General features: G+C 40.3%; 1 protein-coding gene across 6 annotated transcripts in view; it reads right to left on the reverse strand.

Moving 5' to 3' along the window:
• Positions 1 to 24,032, reverse strand: part of dst (dystonin) — a 98,427-nt gene that overhangs the window by 56,162 nt on the left and 18,233 nt on the right. For 3 of the 6 annotated variants that reach the window (XM_085368748.1, XM_085368749.1, XM_085368746.1), the window contains exons 1-26: positions 11,889 to 13,336; positions 8,274 to 8,440; positions 7,960 to 8,072; positions 7,744 to 7,850; positions 7,541 to 7,660; positions 7,196 to 7,291; positions 6,976 to 7,103; positions 5,488 to 5,581; positions 5,248 to 5,402; positions 4,686 to 5,154; positions 4,460 to 4,588; positions 4,265 to 4,342; positions 3,997 to 4,158; positions 3,644 to 3,748; positions 3,337 to 3,432; positions 3,127 to 3,252; positions 2,887 to 3,039; positions 2,640 to 2,794; positions 2,405 to 2,531; positions 2,053 to 2,236; positions 1,290 to 1,447; positions 1,021 to 1,199; positions 784 to 922; positions 505 to 698; positions 229 to 391; positions 68 to 151 (exon numbers count right to left, since the gene is read on the reverse strand). In XM_085368748.1, coding sequence (XP_085224874.1) covers positions 68 to 151; positions 229 to 391; positions 505 to 698; positions 784 to 922; positions 1,021 to 1,199; positions 1,290 to 1,447; positions 2,053 to 2,236; positions 2,405 to 2,531; positions 2,640 to 2,794; positions 2,887 to 3,039; positions 3,127 to 3,252; positions 3,337 to 3,432; positions 3,644 to 3,748; positions 3,997 to 4,158; positions 4,265 to 4,342; positions 4,460 to 4,588; positions 4,686 to 5,154; positions 5,248 to 5,402; positions 5,488 to 5,581; positions 6,976 to 7,103; positions 7,196 to 7,291; positions 7,541 to 7,660; positions 7,744 to 7,850; positions 7,960 to 8,072; positions 8,274 to 8,440; positions 11,889 to 12,632 — 4,425 coding nt within the window. In that variant the 5' untranslated portion in view covers positions 12,633 to 13,336. Of the gene's footprint in view, positions 1 to 67; positions 152 to 228; positions 392 to 504; positions 699 to 783; positions 923 to 1,020; positions 1,200 to 1,289; positions 1,448 to 2,052; positions 2,237 to 2,404; positions 2,532 to 2,639; positions 2,795 to 2,886; positions 3,040 to 3,126; positions 3,253 to 3,336; positions 3,433 to 3,643; positions 3,749 to 3,996; positions 4,159 to 4,264; positions 4,343 to 4,459; positions 4,589 to 4,685; positions 5,155 to 5,247; positions 5,403 to 5,487; positions 5,582 to 6,975; positions 7,104 to 7,195; positions 7,292 to 7,540; positions 7,661 to 7,743; positions 7,851 to 7,959; positions 8,073 to 8,273; positions 8,441 to 11,888; positions 13,337 to 17,463; positions 17,557 to 20,014; positions 20,093 to 21,168; positions 21,268 to 22,914; positions 23,005 to 24,032 lie in introns of those variants that run through there. The other 3 variants (XM_085368751.1, XM_085368750.1, XM_085368752.1) reach the window with 2 other exon arrangements.

Consider the following 24,032-nt stretch of genomic DNA (forward strand, 5'->3'; position numbering starts at 1 on the left):
TTACTGTTTAGATAACAGAACTGTAAAGTGGGGGTTAAACTAAATTAAAGACAACAAATGGCTTCACCTTAACAGCAGATGAGTACTGCTCTGAGTACTTTTGACATTCGTCGATACTGCTCTGTTTCTTCTCAATTTCAGCAACAAGGATCTGAAAAACACACATTTTAATACATTGTGTGTCTATATAAATGTTTTTTGCTGTGAATAACTTCTGTGTTGTCCTACTTTTTGTTTGTTTAACAGCTCAGCCAGTGCCTTGCTATCCTCAGGCTTGTGTTCTTGGGCCTTCAGCTGTGCTGCCTCCATGTCTCTAACCCATTCATCAAGGCTACTATAGGAGTCTCTGTAGTGCTTCAAAGATTTGCTGATACCATCCAGGTCGCGGAGCCTGAAAATTGGTTGGATAAGCTTTTAGTGATCAATACATACACTGACTATTTTCTGCAAAAACAGCTGGTGTGCTTGATTTAATTCAGAATGAATAAATGAAAAAAGCCAAACCTGCTATCGATCTGCGAGTGGATGTTCTGCCACCTCTCGCTCAACTGATCCGCCTTTTCTTTGTGCCAGTCGAGGTCAAAGTCGCGCTCGTTGTGCGCTTTAAACATGCGGTCACTGATGAGTCGCGCCTTCTGCAGCTCATCCTCCATGTCGTGGAATGACTCCTGTCTCTCATCAATCTCTGTCCGCCAGTGCTGTGTGCAGAAGCAGGAATGGTTAACAAGTGAAGTCAAAACACTGGGTGTGTTGGTGAAATACTGTATCATGTTGGTGTAACACCTTTAGTGTGGAAATGACATTTTCAATGGATTTGACATCAGGGTTCATGGCATCTTCTTCATAGAGTTTGGACTCATAGGCCTTAACAAGCGCCTCTGCACTCTGACTGTGTTTCACCACTAAACTCACAGTTTTTAATCTGCAATAGAAGAAAAAGGTCTTTAGTTCTAATATTCTTTTGTATTACAAACATACATATAAATGAATTACCTAATTACAATGAAGGGAAACTCTTACTTGTCCATATAAATGGAAGACATGGAGTACACTTGGCTCATGCTCTGAATGAGGACTGTGAGCTCAGATGAAAGCGTTGCCACAGACGGAGAACCTGCGGCCTGTCTGAGGAACAGCTCGCACTTCTCCTTCATGGCATCCAGATCCTCCTTCAGCTTATTCAGCTCTGCCGTCTTCCTCTGCGAGAGCAGATGAGGGCGGGGGGATGATTTAAACTGACAATAACAGCGAAGTTCTCGAGTATCATAAATGAGTATTGCAATGTGTACCTCATGCTCTGTGATACGCTGCAGACTCTGCTCCAGGTCATCTCTTTCCAGGGGTGAGCGTATTTGCCTGATCAGGTGTTCTTCATGGGCCTCCAGATGCATACGGAAGTTGCGTATTTCCGAGATGTAATGATTGTACACCGACTCCTCGTGTTCCTCTGTGTAACAGAAAAGGATCAAAGTCTATTAAAAATACTGACATCTTGGTTGCATTTTTCTTTTTGAGAGTAATAAATATAAAGCTTTGCGTTATTTTGAAAATCATCCAAAGGAAAATAATTTAAACCCAAAAATACTGCAGTTTAAACTGACTGCCTCTAGGTGGCACCCTTATTATGCTATAAGGTCAAGTAAGGTCTGATGCAATGGAGCTCAATCCACTGAACTTTGTATTCTGCTGAGGTGGAGTCAGTCCCAAAATGAGAAAATTATGACTAGTGCATTGAGAAAAAAACAATCTTTTAAAAGGAAATGCAAATATTTTATACTGTATATGTGAATACTGCCCACGTGCATATGTATCAACACAGCGGAACAAATATTCTTCAAATTTTCCCAAAATTAAAATTCATGACTACACATAACACTTTAACGGCATATCAGTGCAGTATTTACATTCACAGCAAAATCAGAGTAATTCCAATAGGTATTAACTTAAGGCTTAAAAGGCTTAACAGCCATGTGTTTCCCTTTGCTGTGTTTTGTACAATGTACACAAGCTGCTTGTTGTTACGCAGAAGGGGAAGGGAGATTTGAGCCTTGCCTCTCTCTGCGGATCTGAGCAGTTCCTGGTAATACTCCTTACATGCCGCCACGTCTCTCTCGAGCTGCGCGCAGTCCGCCATAGTGAATACCTTTGACTCCTCGCTGTCTTCCAGGAACTCATCAAAGTGGGACTGCAGGTTGCTCAAGACCTGCTGATGCTCACCTGGCAACATGGTCTTTATCTGGAGTGATGAGAGCAAAACAGTCAAACAAATAAAAACAAGTGTAAATAACACAAACTGGCATTTTCCTTAGAATGATCGTTATCAAACTGAAGCGTGATTATCACAAATGATCGTCAAAAGAAAAGCTCGACTGACTGCAGTCTGAAAAAACAAACTTCGACATACTGAAGCCACATTCCAGTTGCGGATGGCTTGAATGTCAGCCATTAGATAATGCCAAGACACCACACTCTTCATGTTGACGTGGGAGTGGTGCCACAGTGCCAGGACGTTCTGATATAACTGCTCAGTTCTGCAGAAGCAAAGGTTATATTATTAATATTATTTGCTGCGTCAATGAAATTTGTGAAAAAGATTACTATAGGGGAACTGTAGGAAACTTAGCATCCTACCAACTCACCTTGAAGCCATATCAACGGCCTCTTTGTTGGGTGGAGGGACAGTGAAGCAAACAGAGGGAACCATCGCCTCATTACCTGCTGGGTTGATGACTTTCCACTTAGCCCGGTGAGAGTTACTGGCCAGTACGCACTCATCCTCTTTATAAATGGTAATCTGAAAGAGTTGACAAACCGTAACTGATTTACTATAAATGTTTTATATAAACCGAGATTAAATGTGATGATTCACGGCACCAATAATAGTACCTCTATCTGACGATAATCACAGATCGCTTTAACAGGGATGGAGGATCTTAGTGGATTTTCAGGGTTTCTGGGCTTGAGCTGCACAATATTTTTAGCCCTGCCCACCAGCCCAGCCACAGTGCTGCGGTACTGAAGGAGCTGCTCTTTCTCGTCCTAAGGACACAGAAACCCACAAAAAAATGTGTTTTCTTCATTTCGCCTTTAAATGCACACACACTTCATATCTTTCTGTCATTTTACCATGGACTCCTGAATGAGATCCTCCAGTCTGTGTAGGCTACTTGTTCGATCACAGCTGTACTTTCTTTGAATCGAATCCTGCAAATTTTTCAGGTAATCCATGGACTCTTTGGCATCACTGAAAAACTGCACAGTGAGGGAAAGAGAGTTGAATTAGATGTGGCAAACACTTTGCTGCATTCGCTGAAACAGTCCACGGCAGCAACTCACCTCAAAATAAATGGCATTCTCCTTGAGATGTTGTTCGACACATGAGCAGAGCTGTAAAATCCAGCTCCACTGGGTCTGCATTGCAGCTTTGTATGCCTTAAAAACAAACCCCAACATTAATTTTTTCAGATTAAAAAAATACATACATATCTTGGCATCATAACTGGAAAATTACAAGTTGAATCAGGACTTTATAATCTTGTAATCGCTGTGAAAGATGAATGCAGGGTGGAGTCACTGCTGCTAGTCCAAAATTTGGATTCTTAATTGTCATATTGAGGATGCACAAAGAACACAAAGGGCTTACTTCAATAGTTAGCCTGGCTGGGTGGTTCTTGAGCATAAGGCGCTCTGCCTTGTCCTGCACAGACTTGATGGCTTCCTCCTTTTCATCCAGCTCCCTCATCAGGTCCTGTATTAAGACATTAAGCTGAGCATCACTGGCATTCTGCCACGGCATAAAACCAGTTAGTCCATCATCTAACAAAATCTCATATCCCGTCTCACTGATTTTAAGTTTAAAGCTAAACATTCAAGCCCCAGTTCCTTTTGATGCGAATGGTGCCTCATTAAATAAATGGAGCTATAACGTAAGCAAAAACTAGAAAGCCAAATCGTTGTTGATGGAAGGTTTACTAGCTTCAACAAGCAAAGACTTACAGCGTGGTAATCCCTTTTTTTGGAGATGTTAATGTTGCGATCGCTCCAGTCAAAGGCAACCTCCTCTTCCTCCTTCTCGTTCAGCCAGATGAGCTCTTGAGTTGCCTGTGATACAAAGTCATGCAGGCTCTCCAGGTGGCTTTGCCGCTCCCTGGATGAGCTCTGAAAGAGACGGGCGAGTCAGACAAAAACAAGCACGTAAGCAGTTGTAGTATTTATTGGAAAGCCATTCATAAATTCGGAATATTAAGCTCGACAAATCTCTCACCAAGAGTCGTTCATACTGCTTTTCCAGTTTGTTCAGTTTGTCTGAAAAGCTGAGCTTTAAAGGCATCGTCATCTGAATCTGAGAAAAGAAAAACATGTTTATTTATTTATTTATTTATTTTTTATTTTTTTTTTGGGGGGGGGGGGGGTTCTAACACAGCTAACAAAAATTTATGCAACTGCAAGAAATACTTACTTCACTTATTTTGGCTTCTTTAAGACTCATTTGGAATTCTTCGATCACTCTGTGTACATTTTTGTGGTTATCTAAATTCATTTTCACACTTGGCATATCAGATCCCCACTCTGAACGCTCCAGCTCCATCTTAACAACAGAAAAAAAACTCAACACAGATACTCAGCATCTCATTTTAAGTGCCTTAAAATAAACCCACACCAAGTTATAAATCAGAGATGCTCACCTGCATCTCTTCTACCCAGTTTAGAAGGTCCTGAACAAACTTCATGTTGACCTCTTCTTCTGTCAAGCTGGGGTCTGCCAGTGAGGACTTCAGTAAGGGCTTCCGGATCTGCATGTTTTTCAAATGCCTGAGGCTACCTGGGACCATGTCACCACCGCTCCCCAAGTAGCTCTGGACTGATGCAGGCTGCAGACTCGGGGTCAAGGCAGGAGTCAAGGATGGGGTGAGGCACGGCGTAAGGCTGGAGGTGAAGGTGGACCCAGGGGTACCTATTCCCCCTGGGGTGAGTGCAGGAGTAAGGGCTGGTGTCAGGTTAGTGTTAATGCTCTGGGAGAAGCCAGAGTTCAGACTCTGTGTGATGCCTGAGATCATCATTTTGGTTTGCTCTGTTGTCAGGGTGCGGCCTTTGCTGTACACAGAGGAGCATTCGGCTCTCAGGGCTAGAAGATCATCGCGGAGTTTTGACACCCTGTATAGAAGCAGATGACAATTTGAGACATATTTTTTTAATGACATGAGGAAATTTCAGTGTTTTATTTATACAGAAGGATGTACTTTGTACCTTTGGACAAGCTGATCTGCAAATGGGAATTTTCCATCCAGGAGAATCTGGATATCCACTACTTGTTGTCTGAGAATATTCTCACACTCCAACAGGTAGCCAGCGATCTCAGCTTCATTTAGGAACTGAATACCAGACTCAAGACGTTTTGCATCCTTTGAAAAGAAAAAGAAAGGACTTCCAACTCATTGCTATTTTATCACAGCTTGCTGGAGTATTAAACTGAGAGTGCATGCTTACAGACTGCAGGGCCGTTCTCGCCAGTGCAAGCTTGTCCTCGCCGTTAACACAGTCTCGCTGAACCCTGTTGGCAATCTGCTGCAACATTTCAAGCCTAAAAAAACAAAGATGGAAAGTTATTTTACTTGTTTTCACTTGTTTAAAGTCAAAATGTCTAACTCCCCCCCCCCCCAAAAAAAAAATTGAGTTGTCACACAGTGCGCTCACCTGGATCCATAGGCAATGTTGTTATTGAGAAACACTGAGCTGTTAATCTGTAAAGGCTCAGAGTAGACGGTGTCACCAGAGCCGTAGCTGGTGAAACTACTGTTGCTCCCGCTTAAATAAGCCATCTTACTTTACAATGCAAAACTCCTACTGCAGACAAAATCACTGTTTTTCATCCTAACCATCCCCCGAAACAATATCGGGCTCCAAATTCGACAGCTCGATGAAAGCATTCGCAGACCTAACTGAGGGAGCTGTTTTCAACTTGCTCATATTTATAGTGTCACAGCCAGGTGAGGAGCGAGTACAAACTCCCACCCTGAAATACTATGCCGCCCTCGGGGAATAAAAATTAAACGGCAGGTTGAGACAGTCCAGCGTTGTCAGAACTGAGTCTGTTTGGAGGACAGCCAAACTGCTGTAATTGCTGTTTCTGCCAGTTTTCACCACACCCTGAAATAATGCAGTAAATATGATGTGTTTATAGACCATGGAGGAAGGAATTGATATGTAAACTTGTTTAAACGACCATCATTCATAGGGAATTTGGGAAGGTGATGTGTGAGTTTCCATAGAAATACCAGCTACACTGTAAAGCAAACAACAGATGGGGTTCAAATACTTGAAAGCCTTCGCCAAAGAAAATCGCTGCGTCGGTTCACACTTTGACATAAACTTGTGTTGATTGCATTTGCAAATTTTTGCCACACAGGAATCAAGATAATCGAGATTTGTTTTTGTGCTGCTGACTTTGCACTTCATTATTCAAGCAGAATGTAGCCCATCCTCATCATATGCGTAGCATGCACTTTGGCTGTAAACCTGAGCTGAAATATATCATGTAAACGAGATCTTAGATCAGTTGGGGGATTTCTGCTTTAATGAGGCAAATCACTCTCCGACATGCTACACTGACCATCGGTGTCTGGTTTCATTAAAGCCATTAGCAGGCTTGCAATACGACACCGAAGCACTCTCCTCACGCCACCCTCAGAAAATATTTTGCAGACTCACTTAGCATGTGTCTTCATGTTTATCCTTTTTTTTAAAGAAAAGCAGCTCATCAATGATGGTTTGATTTCTGCATGTGACCTCCAACACACACACAGTTTGTCATATTAAATACCCACTACTTTGACTTATGCGCCTACACATTAGCAGAGTTAATTTCTTCTGCCCATTAAAACCATAAAGTCATAAATAAATTAGTTTATAGAGACTATAAAGATGAGACCTTAAATCACATTAGGATGAGCCTGGGCAGAAAAAGTGCACACCTACCTTTCCACCTCTGGCCTCAGGCTCTTCTCTCTTTCCAGCATGGCGACAATTAGTTTACCCCATTCCTTCTCCACATCATTCGGATGATGACCTGGGGGTAACTGAAGACGTCCAAACTCGATCCACATCTGTCAGGGACAACGCCGGCACACTTATTATCGCTGCAGTGCGTAAGACCATAAATGCAGGAAATGTGTAATCCAATCGTGCACATGTGTACCTCAAGCATTTTGTAGAGATTTTTGATTTTTGTTTTCTCATTTTCTTTTTGTGGGATTTCATGTTCTTTGAATTGAAGATATTGTGTATAAAGTGCCTGTAAAATAAAGAGCAGATTACATAAAAAACAACTTATTTAAAAGTGTCCGATCACTTTTCTGTACCCCCTGCATAATAATCTCTCATGCAGCAAACGGATGCAGCTGCCCTCTCACATCATTAGCATCGCTTTAAGTTGAGCATTAAATTGCAATTATCCTTTACCTTTCAGACATACAGATATGCCTACATTCCAAACACAGTGTAAAACGGAATAACTGGAGCTCATCTTGTTGTGGTGCCATACCTTGAGTTCTACAGGGTTATTGGGGAATGATCTACTTGACATTATGGCCACATTGTGTTTGATCCACTGGCTGAGGTATTTGATCATGTTCTGGTACTCCACCCATTTGATATCAACGTCCTGTTTATAAGAGAAGAAGAATCATGAGAAATAAGGGATTTCTTAGCATTTTAACTTGGACTCGTTGAAGTCGCTTAACTTACATTAGGACTAACTCCTTCAACTCCATCGGGTACTTTGGGGAAGGCATCGTACAGTGTTGAGACGTAGGTGATGACTGATTTTTCATCAGGAGACTGGACGTCAACATCTGATGAGAAACGTACAAACCCAGGGGTCACGAATGACAGCAAACAAGAGCAAGCTGCACTCTGAGAGTTATTTTTCATGATTTGAATGACTCTGTATGTGACTCTTACCCTCAGGATCCAGTAGTCTGGCCACCCCCAGCTGTTCAGCTACACAAAATGCGTCTTCTAAATTTGATCGGTTGGTCTGTGTTGACACACGGCTCATGTCCACAAGGTCCGGTCTGTAATAGAAAGAGGCAGAGGTAGGTAGAGGTAAGGTACACACGGTGTATTACTGTAAGGATAGGGCAACTAAAGCTATAAAAATAAACTCAAGCAGTGATGTCCATATTAGCTGCATTTTTTGAATAAATCAAAAGAAAACCAAAAGCACTATTGTTCTGCAAAAACATGCTGTGTTGTGTGTGTGTTTGTTATAGTACCTGTATTTGTGAATAAGGGCATTAAATAGCCTCCCATCCCTCCACGAGGTTGTGAAATTTTCACATCGCACACCTACGTAGCCCTCTGTCGTCTGCTTGGACCAGAGCAGCAGTCTCTCCTTGGCTGTCATGTCCTCGGACTCTCCCGTCACATGGATCTCCGAGATCTGCCGCAAGGCAAAACAAAAAAACAAAACGCAGAAATGAAATGGCATGACTTCCACGCCTGAGGGTTCAAAGACATCAAATCAAACACATAAACTTGCGATGCACTGCTCTGTGGCATTAAAACTTTATCTTCACTGATTTGCCTGTTTTATAATGGGCTTTAAATGGTCTGGCACCTTCATGTTTCTCTGACCTTTTGCACCTCTGTGTTCCATCCCATCCTCTCCAATCTCAGGCCCCTGGCCTTCCAAAAGTTCCCAAAGCCAGAAGAAGAACTACTGGGCAGCGTGCTTTTTCTTTTCGTGCCCCATCTTTAACTTAAGCTAAGTTAAAGACCAGCTTGTTCACTCTATCCTGCTGGTCTTAATCTTATGCCTAAAGTTTTTACTGGTTCTTATTGCTGTTCTCTTTTGTTTTATCTGTTTTTAACTGTATTGTTTTTATTTATTTCCCATTTTTACCTTCAAATAGCAATTTATTTGAAAGTGCATTATAGATAAAAAAAATTTATTATTATTATTATTATTATTATTATTATTATTATTAATATGAGGGGAAGGGCATGCAAGAACAGCAACACCAATGGCTGTAACTTAAATGGCTGCTGGATCGACACCTGCGTGCCTGATAACTCGCTCACAGTGAGGATACTCAACTCTATAAGGAAAGTTTTAGTTTTGATTTGATTAACATGAAAAAGTGAAATGGTTGTCTGTCCCTGTGTGTTAGCCCTGCGACAGACTGGCGACCTGTCCAGGGTGTACCCTGCCTCTCGCCCTATGACAGCTGGGATAGGCTCCAGCGCCCCCCGCGACCCTGAAAAGGATAAGCGGAAGCGAATGGATGGATGGATGGATGAAAAAGTTTGCTGAAAATGTCTGCAACATACCAGCAACGTGAGACAGAGTTGCATAATAAATTATCCAATAGTTTTACAGCACACTATACAGCTTCAGTATGGTATAATGACGTAAAGCAAACACTGCCACGTCACAGGTTGATTTTACAGCTGCGTGTTTATAACGTGTATTAAAAATGTGTGGTTGGTGCACTAGCTTTAAAGTTTATTTTCATATCTGGAAAATCTCTTTAACTTTGGTTCAAAACTTTCTAGGAGTTTGTTTTTGTGGAACACAGATACCAAGTAGCCGAAAGTATGGAAACATTATGCATGAGAGACAGGCTTTACACATAAAGCAGAAAAATCACAGACTGTGGTTTTTTTACAGAATGAACTGCAGTCAGTTCAGTAAATCATCAGTCAGTTGATCAGTAAATCAATCTATTCAGGTAGGGAACATGGTGACAACAACAAAAAACATGGCAAAAAAAGAACAACAAAATCCTTAACATACACATGAATAAAATACAGCGATGTATAAACCTCTGTTTAACTGGACACCACTTTAGTCCTTTTATGCTTTAAACGGAAACCATATATAGTGAGCACAATCGGGCACAATTATGCAACAGTTATACTATTATTATTATTATTATATTATAGCCACAATTCCAGCAGATCAGCTGATCTCAATGCCAGTCCACATCAGCTGATTGCTTATCTGATATCAATATAAAACTCACTATCCGACATACAGGAAATCAGACTGTTTAGGCTGCTAGAGCACTTACATGCTCATCTGCAAGCTGCTTTGCAACCCAGCTCCAGCTTTCACATTGAGAATCTCATATCTGTCACTGACGCCATGTTCTGTGCTGAGGACTTGCTGCTTCTGTCTCCTGTTTGCATGTATACACGTGAAAGGGCTTTGATTTCCCAGAACATGCCACCAAATATAAATGACTGCAAATCAAAATATCAATCTTCCACTTGAGTATAGATCTGACTTAATTATGATTGTGGTGGTAAGTCAAACTTCCCAACCAGGGATTATTACAGACAAGCCAGGGTAACCACAGCTTTCTTCAAAGTGAAAAATAGAAGTGTTAAAGAGCTTAATCTGATTAACTTCATTAATTTAACTGAATGCCTTCATATGACTGTGGCATCCATACCACAACACAACACAAGGGTAAAGGAGATTTAATAAGACTAACAGCAATTTGGTGGATCATCAGCAGGGATGCATTTCAGGGTGAATCACTATATCGTTTACTTTTGCACATTTTAGCCTCCATAACCCACTGAAGCTACAATACTATAATAAAAATATGTAAAAATACAAATTAATAATTGAGCTGTTAAATATCCAAAAGCAAAATCTGAGTAACTATTTTTCTGATATGGTTTCTTTGTTTATTTTTGTAAACAAATGGGGGAAAAAGTGCCAAAAACTACTGATGTGACTGAGTTGCAAAATGGTTTGAGGTTACACTTTTTTTTGTTGCATACGTGAATACAAAGTTAAATATGAAAGCGCAAATACTTTTGTCACATATCTGACACTTCCTCCCAAACAGCCAATTGATAATGCACCACAGATATTTACTTTATCTCCTACCAAACTTTACTCTGTGGAGAACTACAGTTTTCTCTCTTCTCTGTTTCACCATAAGTTGCCGCTAATGACCAAAAGAGATGAAGATGAAGATAAATTTGAATGATTCTCAGCATTCCCTGATAGTGTTAGCCAGCTAACGCAGATAACATCAACAGGAGTTTGTAGATTTTGTTTGAAGGAGGAAGAATAATGACAAACAAGTTTCGAAGAAGCATGACACTAGAAATAGCTCCCATACTTCAAGATAAAGTCATCTGCCAACTGAGCAAAGCAAAAATGAATCATATACATCTCAACTCTTAGATGTAATAACAGTAATATTATAAACTGTTCAGTCTATAAGGAGATCTATAGATGTGCCTTATATAGAACAAACACACAAAAGTTTGGACCAAAATATTAGATTTGCATTGAATCAGTGAATCTCAGGTACACAAGTACAGATACTGAATTTCCTCTCTAAGCATTGAGATGAGTGCAGAATAGTCGCACATTAAAACACATTTATACAAAATGCTTTCACTCGTTCACAAATGGTAAAACAACAATTATGAGCTTATTTTCACTGTTTTTTTCCATATTTATAAACTATTTTTGAAATACTGTTAAAATATTGTGTACTGTATGTACTGATCATCAGTATAATATGAATTTTTTTTAATGCAAATCAAAAATGTTCTATATGAAATATACAAAAACGTACACGTATAATGAATTATTCTATTACAGTATATTCTTCTCAGTTCAAAACAATAGTTCTTAGCTAATGTGATTATGTGACCTAAATGGTTTTCAAATCGTTTTCTCTCACGTGATCTTTAGTTATTGTGTCTACAAAAAGCTTTTAACAATGCAGAGTGACCTATTTTATCATCTATCATGTACTTGGACACCACCATTGCACTGTTACAGTATCAGACTTCTCCCTAATCTACATGATTTACCCCTGTACCGCCTACAAATAGCACATGGTTTCTTGGTTTACCTCGTGTTCGCTGGAAATACATTTGGCCAGAGCTGGAGCATGTTCTACGTAACCAGAGCAGGTGTAGGCCCTCCGTCTCCTCCTTCGGTGTGCTTGAGAGCCCCATATAATCTTGGCAAAGGTTTCCTCACTTCCAGGTCTGTCATTACCCCTTAGTGTCCGTAGCGTGTGCTCCACTGCTCCAAAGCTAACCGCCCTCCTTAACTGGCGTTGTAGAAGCTTCTTTACAAGCAAACCCTCCTTAGCCGGGACACCTTTGGAAGTAGTGCTGACACCATGGAGCTTCTCTTCCACAGAGGACCTCCTTCTGTCACCATCTGCCTGGTTTGTAGAAAACTTTTCCAACCTGCACGTTAACCTTGTGGCAAGAGGTTGAGTCTGACCATCCCGAAGGATCAGAACTGGTATTTCTCCAACATAAACACCTTTGCTGATGCTGTCTTGCCTAGATAGAGGTTTGGCCACTCCTGATGGCTCATCCAGCTCGGTTTGGTTTTCTCCTGTGTTGCCATCTGGGTCATTTTTACACTCTCCACCACTGCAGATTGCTTTGGTTGTAACAAAAGTCTCACTTTCAGGACTTCTGAGAGATCCAGCAAGCTTTAAGTCTTCCGATTTCCTCTTTTTCCTCTGAAAATAGCGGCGACCTTTAAGATCTTTGGATTCAGGTCTCAAAGGAGCCCTTTTGGGGTCCAAATAATATTCCTCTTTCGGACCCCGAACACAACCACAGGTGTTTCCCATGGCTGTAAATCATATGGTGTCCTAAACATCCACAATGTTAAGCTCCAAACAGCGACCGGTTTTAAGGCGAAGTATCCAGTAAGCTCTACTCAATCTAAAACAGCAGGATCCCATCGACATGAAGCCATTGACAGCTTTGCAAGTAGAGCACCGTAAGCAGCGCTTAGCAGGGCAGCCAGACATAAAGCTGGCTCCACTCAGAGCAGAGCTGCCTCCGTCCTTTTGTTGACTGCGGAGAACCGGTCAGCCCCTCGCTCTCTCTGTCTCTCTCACTCTGCATTTCTCACTTGCTCTCTCATGCGTCTCTCCTCTGACACTGGAATCTTTTTTGACCTTTGAAACATTTCTCTGGCTTTGATAATCCAGCACAAACACCATAAATGCACACACAGACGTGTGCTGGTAGCCCTCAGAGCAGGAATGAAAAAGAGTCGTGGATAGACCTGTTTCAGGATGACAAGTCTGTTGCAACAAAACAGTAAACACGCATATGATAGCCGCCTCTTTCCTGTCCTAATATTTATGTAATGCCATAATGTTTCTTTGGGTAAGAGGAGAAGGATCTCAAACTGAAAGTGCATGCCAGTAGAAAACCACGAGCTATGCTGCTTGAGAATTTGGTTCAACAAGTTTAAAGTTCCGTTTAATGCGACGAGTCAGAACGGCTTTGAAAAACAGCAACATATATAGGCCACAAAGAGCAGAACAAGCTCAGGCAGATCCGAGCCGGACAACATAGTGCTTTCACTTTGTCTATCGCTCAAACTCTGCACAATGGCTGAGCCAGAGGTTGGGCTTAAGTCCAATGGTTTAACCAAACAATATGATCTCAGCTGATCACCATGGCAGCAGTTCACATGGGGGCAAATGCTGTGCCCGAGAAATGATTCACCGCATAAAACTCTTCTAGCAATTCAAAGAATTATATAACACTGGACACTTAAAACACTGTCTGAGAAAGAGTGGGACAAACGCACTGCAGAAAAAATGAGGGAAAAAAGTGAATAATAAGTGTGTTAAAGTGTAACTATAATCCCACCACACAGGAAAGCTTAAAATAGCTTTGAGAGTAACATTTAAACGAGTCCCTGAAGGTCAAAGTCACCTGACAGCCAGCACAGTCCAAACTGCCGGTCACTCCTGCTTCTTCTCACGTTCACCTCATGAGACAACTACGTTGGCCAAGCTGCAGTATTAGCCTATGTTCATACATCTGACAGTAAACATGCTAATATCTTCAAAAGAGTGTGTTAGCATTTGGATTTTTGTTAATGGTAAGCTCTATAGTGAATGAAATAAAACATGAATGAATCACTCATCAATGTGTGTGTGTGTGTGTGTGTGTGTGTGTGTGTGTGTGTGTGTGTGTGTGTGTGTGTGTGTGTGTGTGTGTGTGTGTTAGGTAAATGACAGCACACATGGAAAGAGTGATACTTCATTAGGGTAAAACAAACTGGTTCAGTCAGCAGCAGCAGTACTTTGTCATGCCAGCGGCATCTAGCCCTCCACACTAAAATTAATATTGTACTAGTTCCCCATGTCACAGGTAAAAAAAATAAAGATAAATATAGTGTGCACCATTTTGAGAATAGGAATATCATCGGCTTTGTGTAGCAAGGAAACCTCTTGCACACACAGGAATAAACAATGAAGAGCGACATAACGAGTTAACTGAAGTCAAATATTTGCATAAGTCATAATAAAGTAGCCTGAAGGTATAAGAAAAGCGTGTCATGGAAACAACCCTTTGTTTTCATGCAATATAAAAGTAGTGTTGAGTTCATACATGCCAGTGTGCTATCAGCTGTGACATTTAATAAAAACCAAAGCTGTACACTTTCAGTAAAGCTCAAGTTCTCTCCTGAAGTACCCTTGTATCCTTTTTAAATCAAGAAGAAACAGGCCCCTCGCTGCCACATCCACAGCTTAAGGGCTTGCGTGAGACCGACAGCAGCAGGTGTTGGCATCCTCGCAGACGCTACCTGTCAGCATGTCCAAGCAAAATTATATCAGCTACTTTTCCTCCATTAATTCACTCAGGGCTAGTCAGACAGATGTTTGTTCTATTAACGCTATACGCCTGTAAGACACAGAATTATTTTTGCAATATTTTTCTTCTGACTCACAACTGCCACGTGCCAAAAGCATAGTTAATCTAACAAAAGAAATTGAGATGGGTGAAGTTTCTGCATGCTGTTAGACTTCAGAAGAAGACTGCATGCTGGGTGGACACTCACATTCTTCTGGCACGCACATGCAGACTAGCTCGCTTGGCATAATGTGCCACTGTTCAGTGAAAGAATATTTTTGAGAGCATTCAGGAGGAAATATAACCAACTCTAGAGCACACGATACCCCAAAGCTTTTTTTGTTAATGCACATTAATGCTTAGTTGTACCAATGTGTGCACAAACATTCCCGAGATACTGAGAACATTAAAAAAATTATCTTTTTCAGTAATTTCCCTTTTGTTTAGACATTTAATATTCCTTAAAGGCCCTTTAGGCTGCTAGGAGCCATCTGATGTTACAACTGGATATGAATTAAACATGAACTAAAGTAAATTGTCAAGAAAGACAGAAAAAAGCCCAGAGAGATGAATGTTGATGATGGGCTTGATGGAGGGTATGGCACTTGGCAAACCAGCTTCAGAAGGGGTAAGAACTCATTCTTATCAAAAGGAATGGCCTTTTTTTTTTTACTATGTTTAAAATATTAACAAACTTAATTACAAATGAATCAACTGTGTCTGTAACAACTTGTCACATCATCCCTGTGCTCATAAACAGCTTTGTGTCTAAGCAAAGCCAAGCTGTGACGAAGCACTTCACACATCAAGTGCACAGGCCAGATGATGACACTCACGCAGGGGTGAAGAAACACCATCAGAGGTGATGATAGTGATTCTAAATTACACAATTGATATTGAATACTACTGGAGGGGCTATAATAGAAGCAGTAGAATTATGCTGCTGATACTTCCCAGTGCAACAACAAACACAGGAAACACACTGAATAATATCAGAAGGTACGACAGAGGCGTTCCCTTCAGACGGGAGGCGTTACAGGTGCTCATGTTGGAGGGGAGATGTATTATATGGATATCGATATCTATAAGAATTATCTATATCATTTGTAAATATAGCTGCTACTGCCAACAGGGTGACGAAGGAAGCCAACCAATCTACTGCTGGTCAGCACCCACTAAGAGCTAACTAAAGCTACTAATCTGGACTAGTGCAAATATACAAGACTTTTTTTGAATGTGGAGTCAGCCTCTGCAAAGAAAGACATCTCTGGTTGACAAATGAAGCAGTGAAGTATAGCAAGCATGTCCCATCACAGTGGCATTATGGGTGTCGTCTTGATGATCGTGGTGAGATGATGATCTTGGAAAGAAGGGTTATTTGCAAGTGGTGGTCTGTTGCGGTGGCTGGGCCAGGACTGTGCCTGGGGGGAACCTACTGCCCAGTGAACATCAAGAAGTTAGAAAGGTGCTTGGGTCACCCTTTGGCTACAGCAATTCATCTACCAAATGTGACAGCGATGAACTTCCAGTGTATATGCCCAACAGGATGATTTTCCAGGGCCTGAGAGGGGACACAGTTTCTCTTTGGTGCATCCCAACAGTGGAAGACGGGCCTTGTGATGGCAGATGCTTTCATCGCAGTGGATATGACCACCATGAAATCCAGAGAGGGGTTTCAAGAAACTTAAAAGGCATCAAGAAAAAATGGCTAAAGTAATAAATATATATGAAATCAATAAGCGGTTATTTTTCGTCTAACTTGTAAACATTTTTGGATATTTTTGTAGTGTCCTTAAGTATGTTCCTCAGGAATCATAATAAGGCTGATGTTTATATCAAGCAAACAGCCTTCCAACAAATAACATACCCACACACACCTACAGTCTCCACTTTACATGGCTTAAATTCATGTACAGGATGCTGTGTTTTTACATCAGACTAGACAGATAAATCCTTCAAAGCATCAGGCTTTTCTAAATGTTCATGCTGCTTTTCCCACACGTTTGCATGAAACAGCGAATGTAGTTTGTTATTTTCTTACAACAACAGTTACGAAGTACTTTTTCACAAGTCAAAAGTCGCTAAGTTACTTATCAAAACTAACCACGGTAACAAGGACCTATGTCACCACAAACTGTTGCGCCTTTTTATCCAGCAGAATAAGACAGTCCAAGGTTAGATGAAGTTAATAGTTGATTCTTTTTGTGTTACTGCGTTTATAACTCTTGAAAACATTTTAAGCTGTTAGCTTCTGCAGGCATTAAAATACACGTTTTCTTCGTCTTCTGTACCAGTAACACCTCTTCAGTATTATAAAAGTACAGACTGGGTGTCTGTAGGTTCTGACCCGTTGTCTCTACACTTTACTTTTTAAAGGGATCTGTCAGTTTTTTATTAGAGGCATGGCTTTGGCCAGTAGGGGTGCTTATGAAAATGTAGCAGTCTCCTTCACTTTAGCCTTTAGAAAATTCATTAAACTCTTGTACTATTGGGCAATCCAGCAAGTTAATCATACAAATTTAATAGGAAAGCTAAACTGGACCCCTATGGTGCTATGGTGCTATGGCAACACTGAAAACATAAATAATGTCCTTCACTAAACTCAGCATAACAAATGCTGCACAACTTTGACACCTTGTGGTTAAAAACAGAAACACCCAAGTAATGTCGTTAACTAATTTTAAAACATCTGACCTCATTTAGCCCAACACAAGACATTCAAAAGCAGAGGATGCAAAGATCTTAATTACTTGGCAATTAAAAGCATGAGGGTGACAAAAATAACTGGAGTGCAAGACTGACCTGAAAGTGCAGAATTATGGTCCAGATCAATCCCAGCGTCAGTTTTGGGTTGCCGTCTGTGATGTCATCATTTCTTATATTTACAAGTTTGACCTGGTAGAAGGAAATGCAAATTTAGCACATGCAGACTTATTTAAGTAGTCATAGCCTGCTTCTTCTTTTTTTATATATATTCACCTTTAAGCACTAACAATGAGTTTTCCTCTTCCATATTATGCCTGTCATTCCACAACCACCACAAGAGGGCACAGTCGCCATTGTATTGTGCTAGGGAAGATCGTTACCATAATCACAGTGTGGCACTGAGGGGAACTCGTTAATGTTTTGTAGTAATTAAACGTTTTATAACATAATATAATGAAAAAAGTGCACTTTTTAAACACCCCCTTCAAATAAAGCAGGAAACTACTAAAAAACGAAAATAGTCTGACCACGGTTAGATATTATAGCATTTAATAAGGAACTCATCCACTGCCCATCAGATCATCTGTAACAGCTGTAATCAATCAAAGTTCAGCTTGGACAGTTTACATGCTATGACTACAGAAGTTGCATCATGTGTCTGGTATGTACTGAAGCAAAACAATAGGACAACTCATTTGTTGCAATCTATGAATCCTTTGTCTCGAGCCTTACGTCACATCTGGCTGTGGCTCAACCAGGCTGCCTTCATCTTCTCATCCTGAGCATGGTGGGGGAGGGGGATGCAATCAAAGCTCTCTGAAATCCCACTGTTGGGATTTGCAGTCAGCGCTCCTTAAATGCTGCTATTACTGTTCATGTTTCATGAATTTTTTGTAAGGAAACAGAAAAATGCCATGAATCCAGCTGTGTCTGATGGTGGCAGTGTCTGAGAACCTGCTTGAACCCAGATATCAGCTTTTTTGCTGTATAAACAAACAGATAGCTACCCCTAAACATGAACTGATATATTTGTGTAAACCATTTGTAAGCCTTTATGTGTACTTAAATCCATAGGTTCTTGAGGGCATGAGACAGTTAATTAATGTTGCCTCTGTACACCAACACAACAATTTTACTGCACATTAATCAAATTGTAATCAAATGACAATGTAACTGAAATGCAGACATTCAGTTTTAATTCAAGGGGTTTAACAAAGCATTGCAAGGGCTGTTTTTAGTAGCTGAATGAAAATCCTTTGTAGTCAATGACTGTCTGAAGTCTAAAACCCATAGATGTCACCAAAGGCTGTTTCCTCCTATGAGGTGCTCTGCTAGGCCATTACTGCAGCAACATTCAGCTGCTGCTTCCTTTTGGGTCTCACATCTGAAAATTATGCTCTCTTGGGGTGAGATCAGGTGACTCATTTGTCATTAAAGAATATGCCATTTCTTTTTCCTTGAGAGAGCCTGGTTTGGTTTGGTAGTGTGCTTTGGGTCATTAACCATTTGTACTGTGAAGCTCTGTCTGTCAGTTTTGTAGCATTTGTCTGAATCTGAGCAGAAAGTACATTTCTGTACACAGTTCTTCCTACTACATCTATCAGCAGTCACAGCATCAATAAGCACTAGTGACCCAGTTCCAGTGGCAGTCATAGACTCCCATCCGATGATATATTCTATATCATGTTTGATAGATGAGGTGAAATGCTCCAAGGCCATTTCTCTCCTTCTCCATACTTTTCTCTTCCCATCACGCTGGTAAAAATTTATCTTGGTTTTACTTGTGGCTCTGGCTGTTTCTAATCTGCCCTTCTTGTTTCTTGAGAGCACCCAGTGGCTTCCACTTTGTTGCAAACCCACTGTATTTCTATTTATGAAAGGGTCTCTTGAATGCAAATTCTGGTAATGATACACCTACCTCCTCAAGAATGTGGGCTCGACAGGGTTAGATATTAAGAAGCTGATTTTCATAAACAAATAAAGATTTGTGTTATATTCTACTTTTGTTGTCTTCTGTGCAGACCTTTTGTTGGTTCTGAGCAGGTCAGTCCATTCCTTTCTAAGAAGGTACCAGATTATTGACTTGGCCACTCCTAAAATCTTAGATATCTCTCTAGTTGGCTCATTTTGGGTTTTCAGCCAAATGACGGCCTCCACGGGACTCCTATCGAGATTTAGAGTGAGCAGCTGCAAAGCTCCAGCTCAAAATCTGGAATTAATGCTTTATCTGGAATAATGAGAGAACATGTCTAACCACTAAACAATTAATTATGAGCCTCTGAAAATGGGGGGTTGTCCATAAAAACTGCTTTCCTAAACAGTTAATGCAGTACTTTTGTAATACCCCCTGAATTGAAGCTGAAAGCCTGCATTTATATCAGATATTAACTGTTTTATTTAAAATTCACTGTGGTGGAATACAGAGGTCAAATGACCAAAATAAAAGCATAATTGGCCAAAAACATTTGGATCTAACTCTAATTCATTACCAAATCAAAGTATAAAAATTACAGCTACTTTTTATGGAAACTTTCAGCTGTTTTTTCAGCTTTGTATGCAAGCTGATTTCCAATAGTCAAGCTGATGGTGTATAATTTAAAGAGTGTGTGGCAATATTGGTGAAATTACTCCAGTCACTATTCCTTACCTGCCGCCTCTTTAAATAGTCCAGCGCTATCTGTACATTCTGGAGTCTGTGGAAGCGCATCCTCCCTCTTTCCCGAGGCTGTGGACATAAAAAGGGAAAGGGAGCCATGTGTGCAAATCAGGATCTTCTCAATGTTAAAGGACACATTTTAAAACAATACAAATGACATGGAGGAAACAGGACATGCGTCTAAGGTTCTTACCCACTATTCTGGTAAGATGACATAAAAGAGCAAACACACAAAAGCTCTTTGCACAACAACAGTGGCCATCTCCCTAAAGAAGATATGCTACATATCACGTACCATCTTAGAACATTTTCCACCATTACCACCTGAACATGTCATAACAAATCACGCTTCCTATGACCTGAATAAATCAATATTATTTGCATGTCTGTCTTCAAATCATCACAGAAAGTTGCATAATATGATCACTTGCGGCAGATGCTTGTGAATAGTCAGGGGCCACTGAATGAGGTCATGAAATGGAAAATGCATTCAAGCCAGGATGCAGCAGCAGCTAAAGACTTGCACTGCATTCAGCTACCTTATTTTGTTTAGTAACGATGAAATGACACCATAAATATAAACCCCATTTGGGTAGTGAATGGTACTCAGTTCCCCTTTTGAAGCCTTCTTCTCAAAAGCAGCATATGAAAAATGTCCAGATCATCACGCAAGACTGAAGAGTTTTGACTGTATGACTAATGATGCGCAAAGCTAGTGAAATGAGTATAAAGACCCAAGCTTCATGGACAGCTTCTGTCATATTTTATTGAATCTTTTTAATGATTTTGCAAGATCAGTGAGCCAAATCGCTCTGTCTTTTTTTAACAGGAACAAAAACTGAAAATTAAAAAGCCTGGGTCTTTGGATCAAGGGCACATTTTTTCTGTGCCATCGGTATCACATTCTAATATGAAAGAAATTTTATAATGTGCTCATGAAAAAAGGTGACTATGAAACAAAGTGCTTCATAGAAGGAAAAATAAAATGGCCAAGTTGTAAAATTCGTCCCTGCTAAAGCAAGTATTTTAGACTACAGTAAGCACAAATCCTATAGTGGGATTGTGTCTGTGCTTCTGTTAACTGGTCACAGCACGCCCTGAATTAGTTTGTTACTAAAGGGGGTGGGAGGGCAAGCCACACGTACCCCCTTATCATCATCCACCGTGTCTCCATGCTGCTCAACTGCGCATGCGTCTGTCCCACTCACCAACCGCAAAGTCTTCAGAAAATCACGCTCCCTTGGCTTATCATCGAAAAGGCAACACATGGGGAAGAAGAGGAAGACATGGACACACACAGCGGCCAAATCATAAGGAAATTAGACAGTGGACAGAAACAAGTCAAAGAGTGGAGAACAGAGGAGGAGGAAAGTGGGATGTAAACAGAAAACAGATATGCAGGAGGATGAAAGTTAGTCATACTAATGGGGAATAACTGCTGGGATTCCTTGCATGGGACTACATGCAGTCTAAATATACAGACTAGCAACATATTAACACTGACATGTACTACAGTATGCACAAAAAATATCTGAACGTACTTCGGGTAAATAAAGGATTAACAGGTTAACAGATGAATGAAATACTTCAATACTGAAAACATGCAGTACTTCAGGAGCAAAGCATTGCAGCTACATAGTTTTTACTTTCAGTTTTGTTTGAGTATACATTTTCACAGTACGACTACTCGATACTGCAGATTAACATATTTTAAAATGCTGGTCAGAAACAGAAATTTAAAAAAAAAATGTGACTGGTGATGTTGGGAAAAAAAATCTATCTCAGTTTCACTTCCTGGTCATTCCAGGTTTTGCATGACAGAAAGTGGCTTCAGCAAAGTGTTGCTAAAGAAATCCCAATGCTTTGACTTTAACTGTTTATATTTTTTCAATGCAATTCTGCCCACTTAAAAAGATTTTACATCGTATATATAAAGTCAAATAAAAAATATTTAATTTAATGCATATTGTCAAATTAAATTGACGTGTTTAGCATACATCAGTTTAAACCAAGTGTATCCTCTTTAATAATTAATTGTTTTCATAAATGAACCTTGAATTTTATTTATTTCACATGCATTTTACTCTAAATTATTGCTTCGTGCTCATGAGGGTAGAGACTGTTTTTTAGTTGTTTTGAGTGAAGCATTGAAAGTAAAGTGATTAATCCTCTGAGCTGTGATGCAACATTTTATATCACTTGTTTTAAAAGCAGCCTCAGGAGTTAGAGGGCGAAAAAGCTTGTTAGCAAGTTTGTTAAGTGCCCCAATTAATGTGTCAGAAACCACAGTGGGCAACCACAGAGCTGATTTAGAGTTTACATTTCTGAATGACAGACTACTTAAATGTTATATCAAATCCCACATGAGCTTGGCACAACTTGAGAAGTAATACTGCTACTACTATCACAAATAAACAAGTAACAAAATGTGAATGTAAAAAACAAAAGACATACTCTACTGCTCACATTCATCTTAGACTGAGTAGAACAGCTCAAAAAATTAAAAGAATGACCACATGAGGAAGTTGCATTGATGTCACAGAGAAGACAGAGAGGAAAATTCATTAAAAGTGGGATTTTGATGAGTGGGTTTTGGTGGATACAAAAAGTGATTGGATGGTTTTCTCCCAAGAATCCCTCCCTCCCACAATAAGCCATGTGAGTAAGAAGAGGGAAGGGCCAGTGCATCAGTTATGAGATGGTATGACATAGTGCCCCATGGGGAAAAGAACAGTTCTCGCACTCTGTTTATTAAAGTCAAATGAGAATCTGAATGGGTTTGTAAGACTGGTCTCATAGGAAACTCCTCAGGCTAAGAATTCAACTGGATCCACAAGTACCAAAACACTGTCAGTGTTTATGACTAGAGTAACAGAAAAACATGAACTCACCAGTGTATCTCCAGACAAAACCTCCAACAGCGAGATCAGGTTATGTCCATCTCGTAAGTCTTCATAAAGATCATTTATATGCTTTCGTACCTACACAAACAGGGAAGAAACGACACTGTAAACTAACTGCATGCATCATATTAATACCAGACTCTTTTTTTTTTAATGTAGTTTTAAAAACATTTTAAGAACAGATCTCACAAACAATGAAGGTCTATCACATTCATAAAGTTGGCATGGCAGTCATTGTTTTTGTTGATGCTTCCATGTGTCGATCACTTAAATTGGTTTCATTTAAGGTCTAATTTTGGGAAAACTTGTTTTAGATCACATTCTTAAAACACGCTGAATCTGTTGAGTTGTAGCAGGATATCACTGTGACACCTCATCTTAACACCTGCGAAAGGCACTTTGCAAATCCAGTTTGATGCTTCCTCCTTACAGCAGGCCAATTTCTCCTTCCTGCCCTAAATACCGCGCCTCTGAAATCACCCTGCTGCCCGATGACCTGCTTTCACACAGGGCTTCCAGCACTGTTATCGCAGATAGTGGCCACAGCTGTAGAGCCAAAATAGTCCTGTACCCTTATGTTACTGGATCAGCAAAGCAGGTCCCCGACTATTATTCAGCACCTCTGAATTCTCCGGGACCACATCTGAGGCCTGCTCACACAGACATTACAATAACTTAAAGTGGCCCGAAATCTGTCGGTGGATCAGAGAATACAATGTAAATATTACAGTAAAACCATTAAGTCAAGTTGAAACAACTAGGGGTAAAACGTTTCTGATGGTATTACTATCTATAGATTTATTGATGTGTCATGTACAGACAGAAGACATTATTTCCTTATTTCTTCTGCCAAGATTGTGGTAAAGTTTACATGGTGTGTTGATGCAAGCTGTAGCAAGCATTTCCTCAAGGTAGGAACTAGTAGATTCTTCTCGTTCACCCTTTTTTTACTTTTGAAAATAATAAAACATTTCTGCTTAACCTCACATGTAACCAACCATCCATAAGTCATAACCAGTCACTGATAACAGGAGGCCCATAGAGGACTGATTTTAAGAAATCAGTTCTTTATTCCAAGTTTATCCTCGTATTTGCTGATAATTGCA

The sequence above is a fragment of the Diplotaxodon limnothrissa genome, linkage group LG13 (assembly GCF_057381915.1).
Source record: "Diplotaxodon limnothrissa isolate DT_005_m linkage group LG13, D_limnothrissa_male_GT1.1, whole genome shotgun sequence".
Classification (NCBI taxonomy): Eukaryota; Metazoa; Chordata; class Actinopteri; order Cichliformes; family Cichlidae; genus Diplotaxodon; species Diplotaxodon limnothrissa.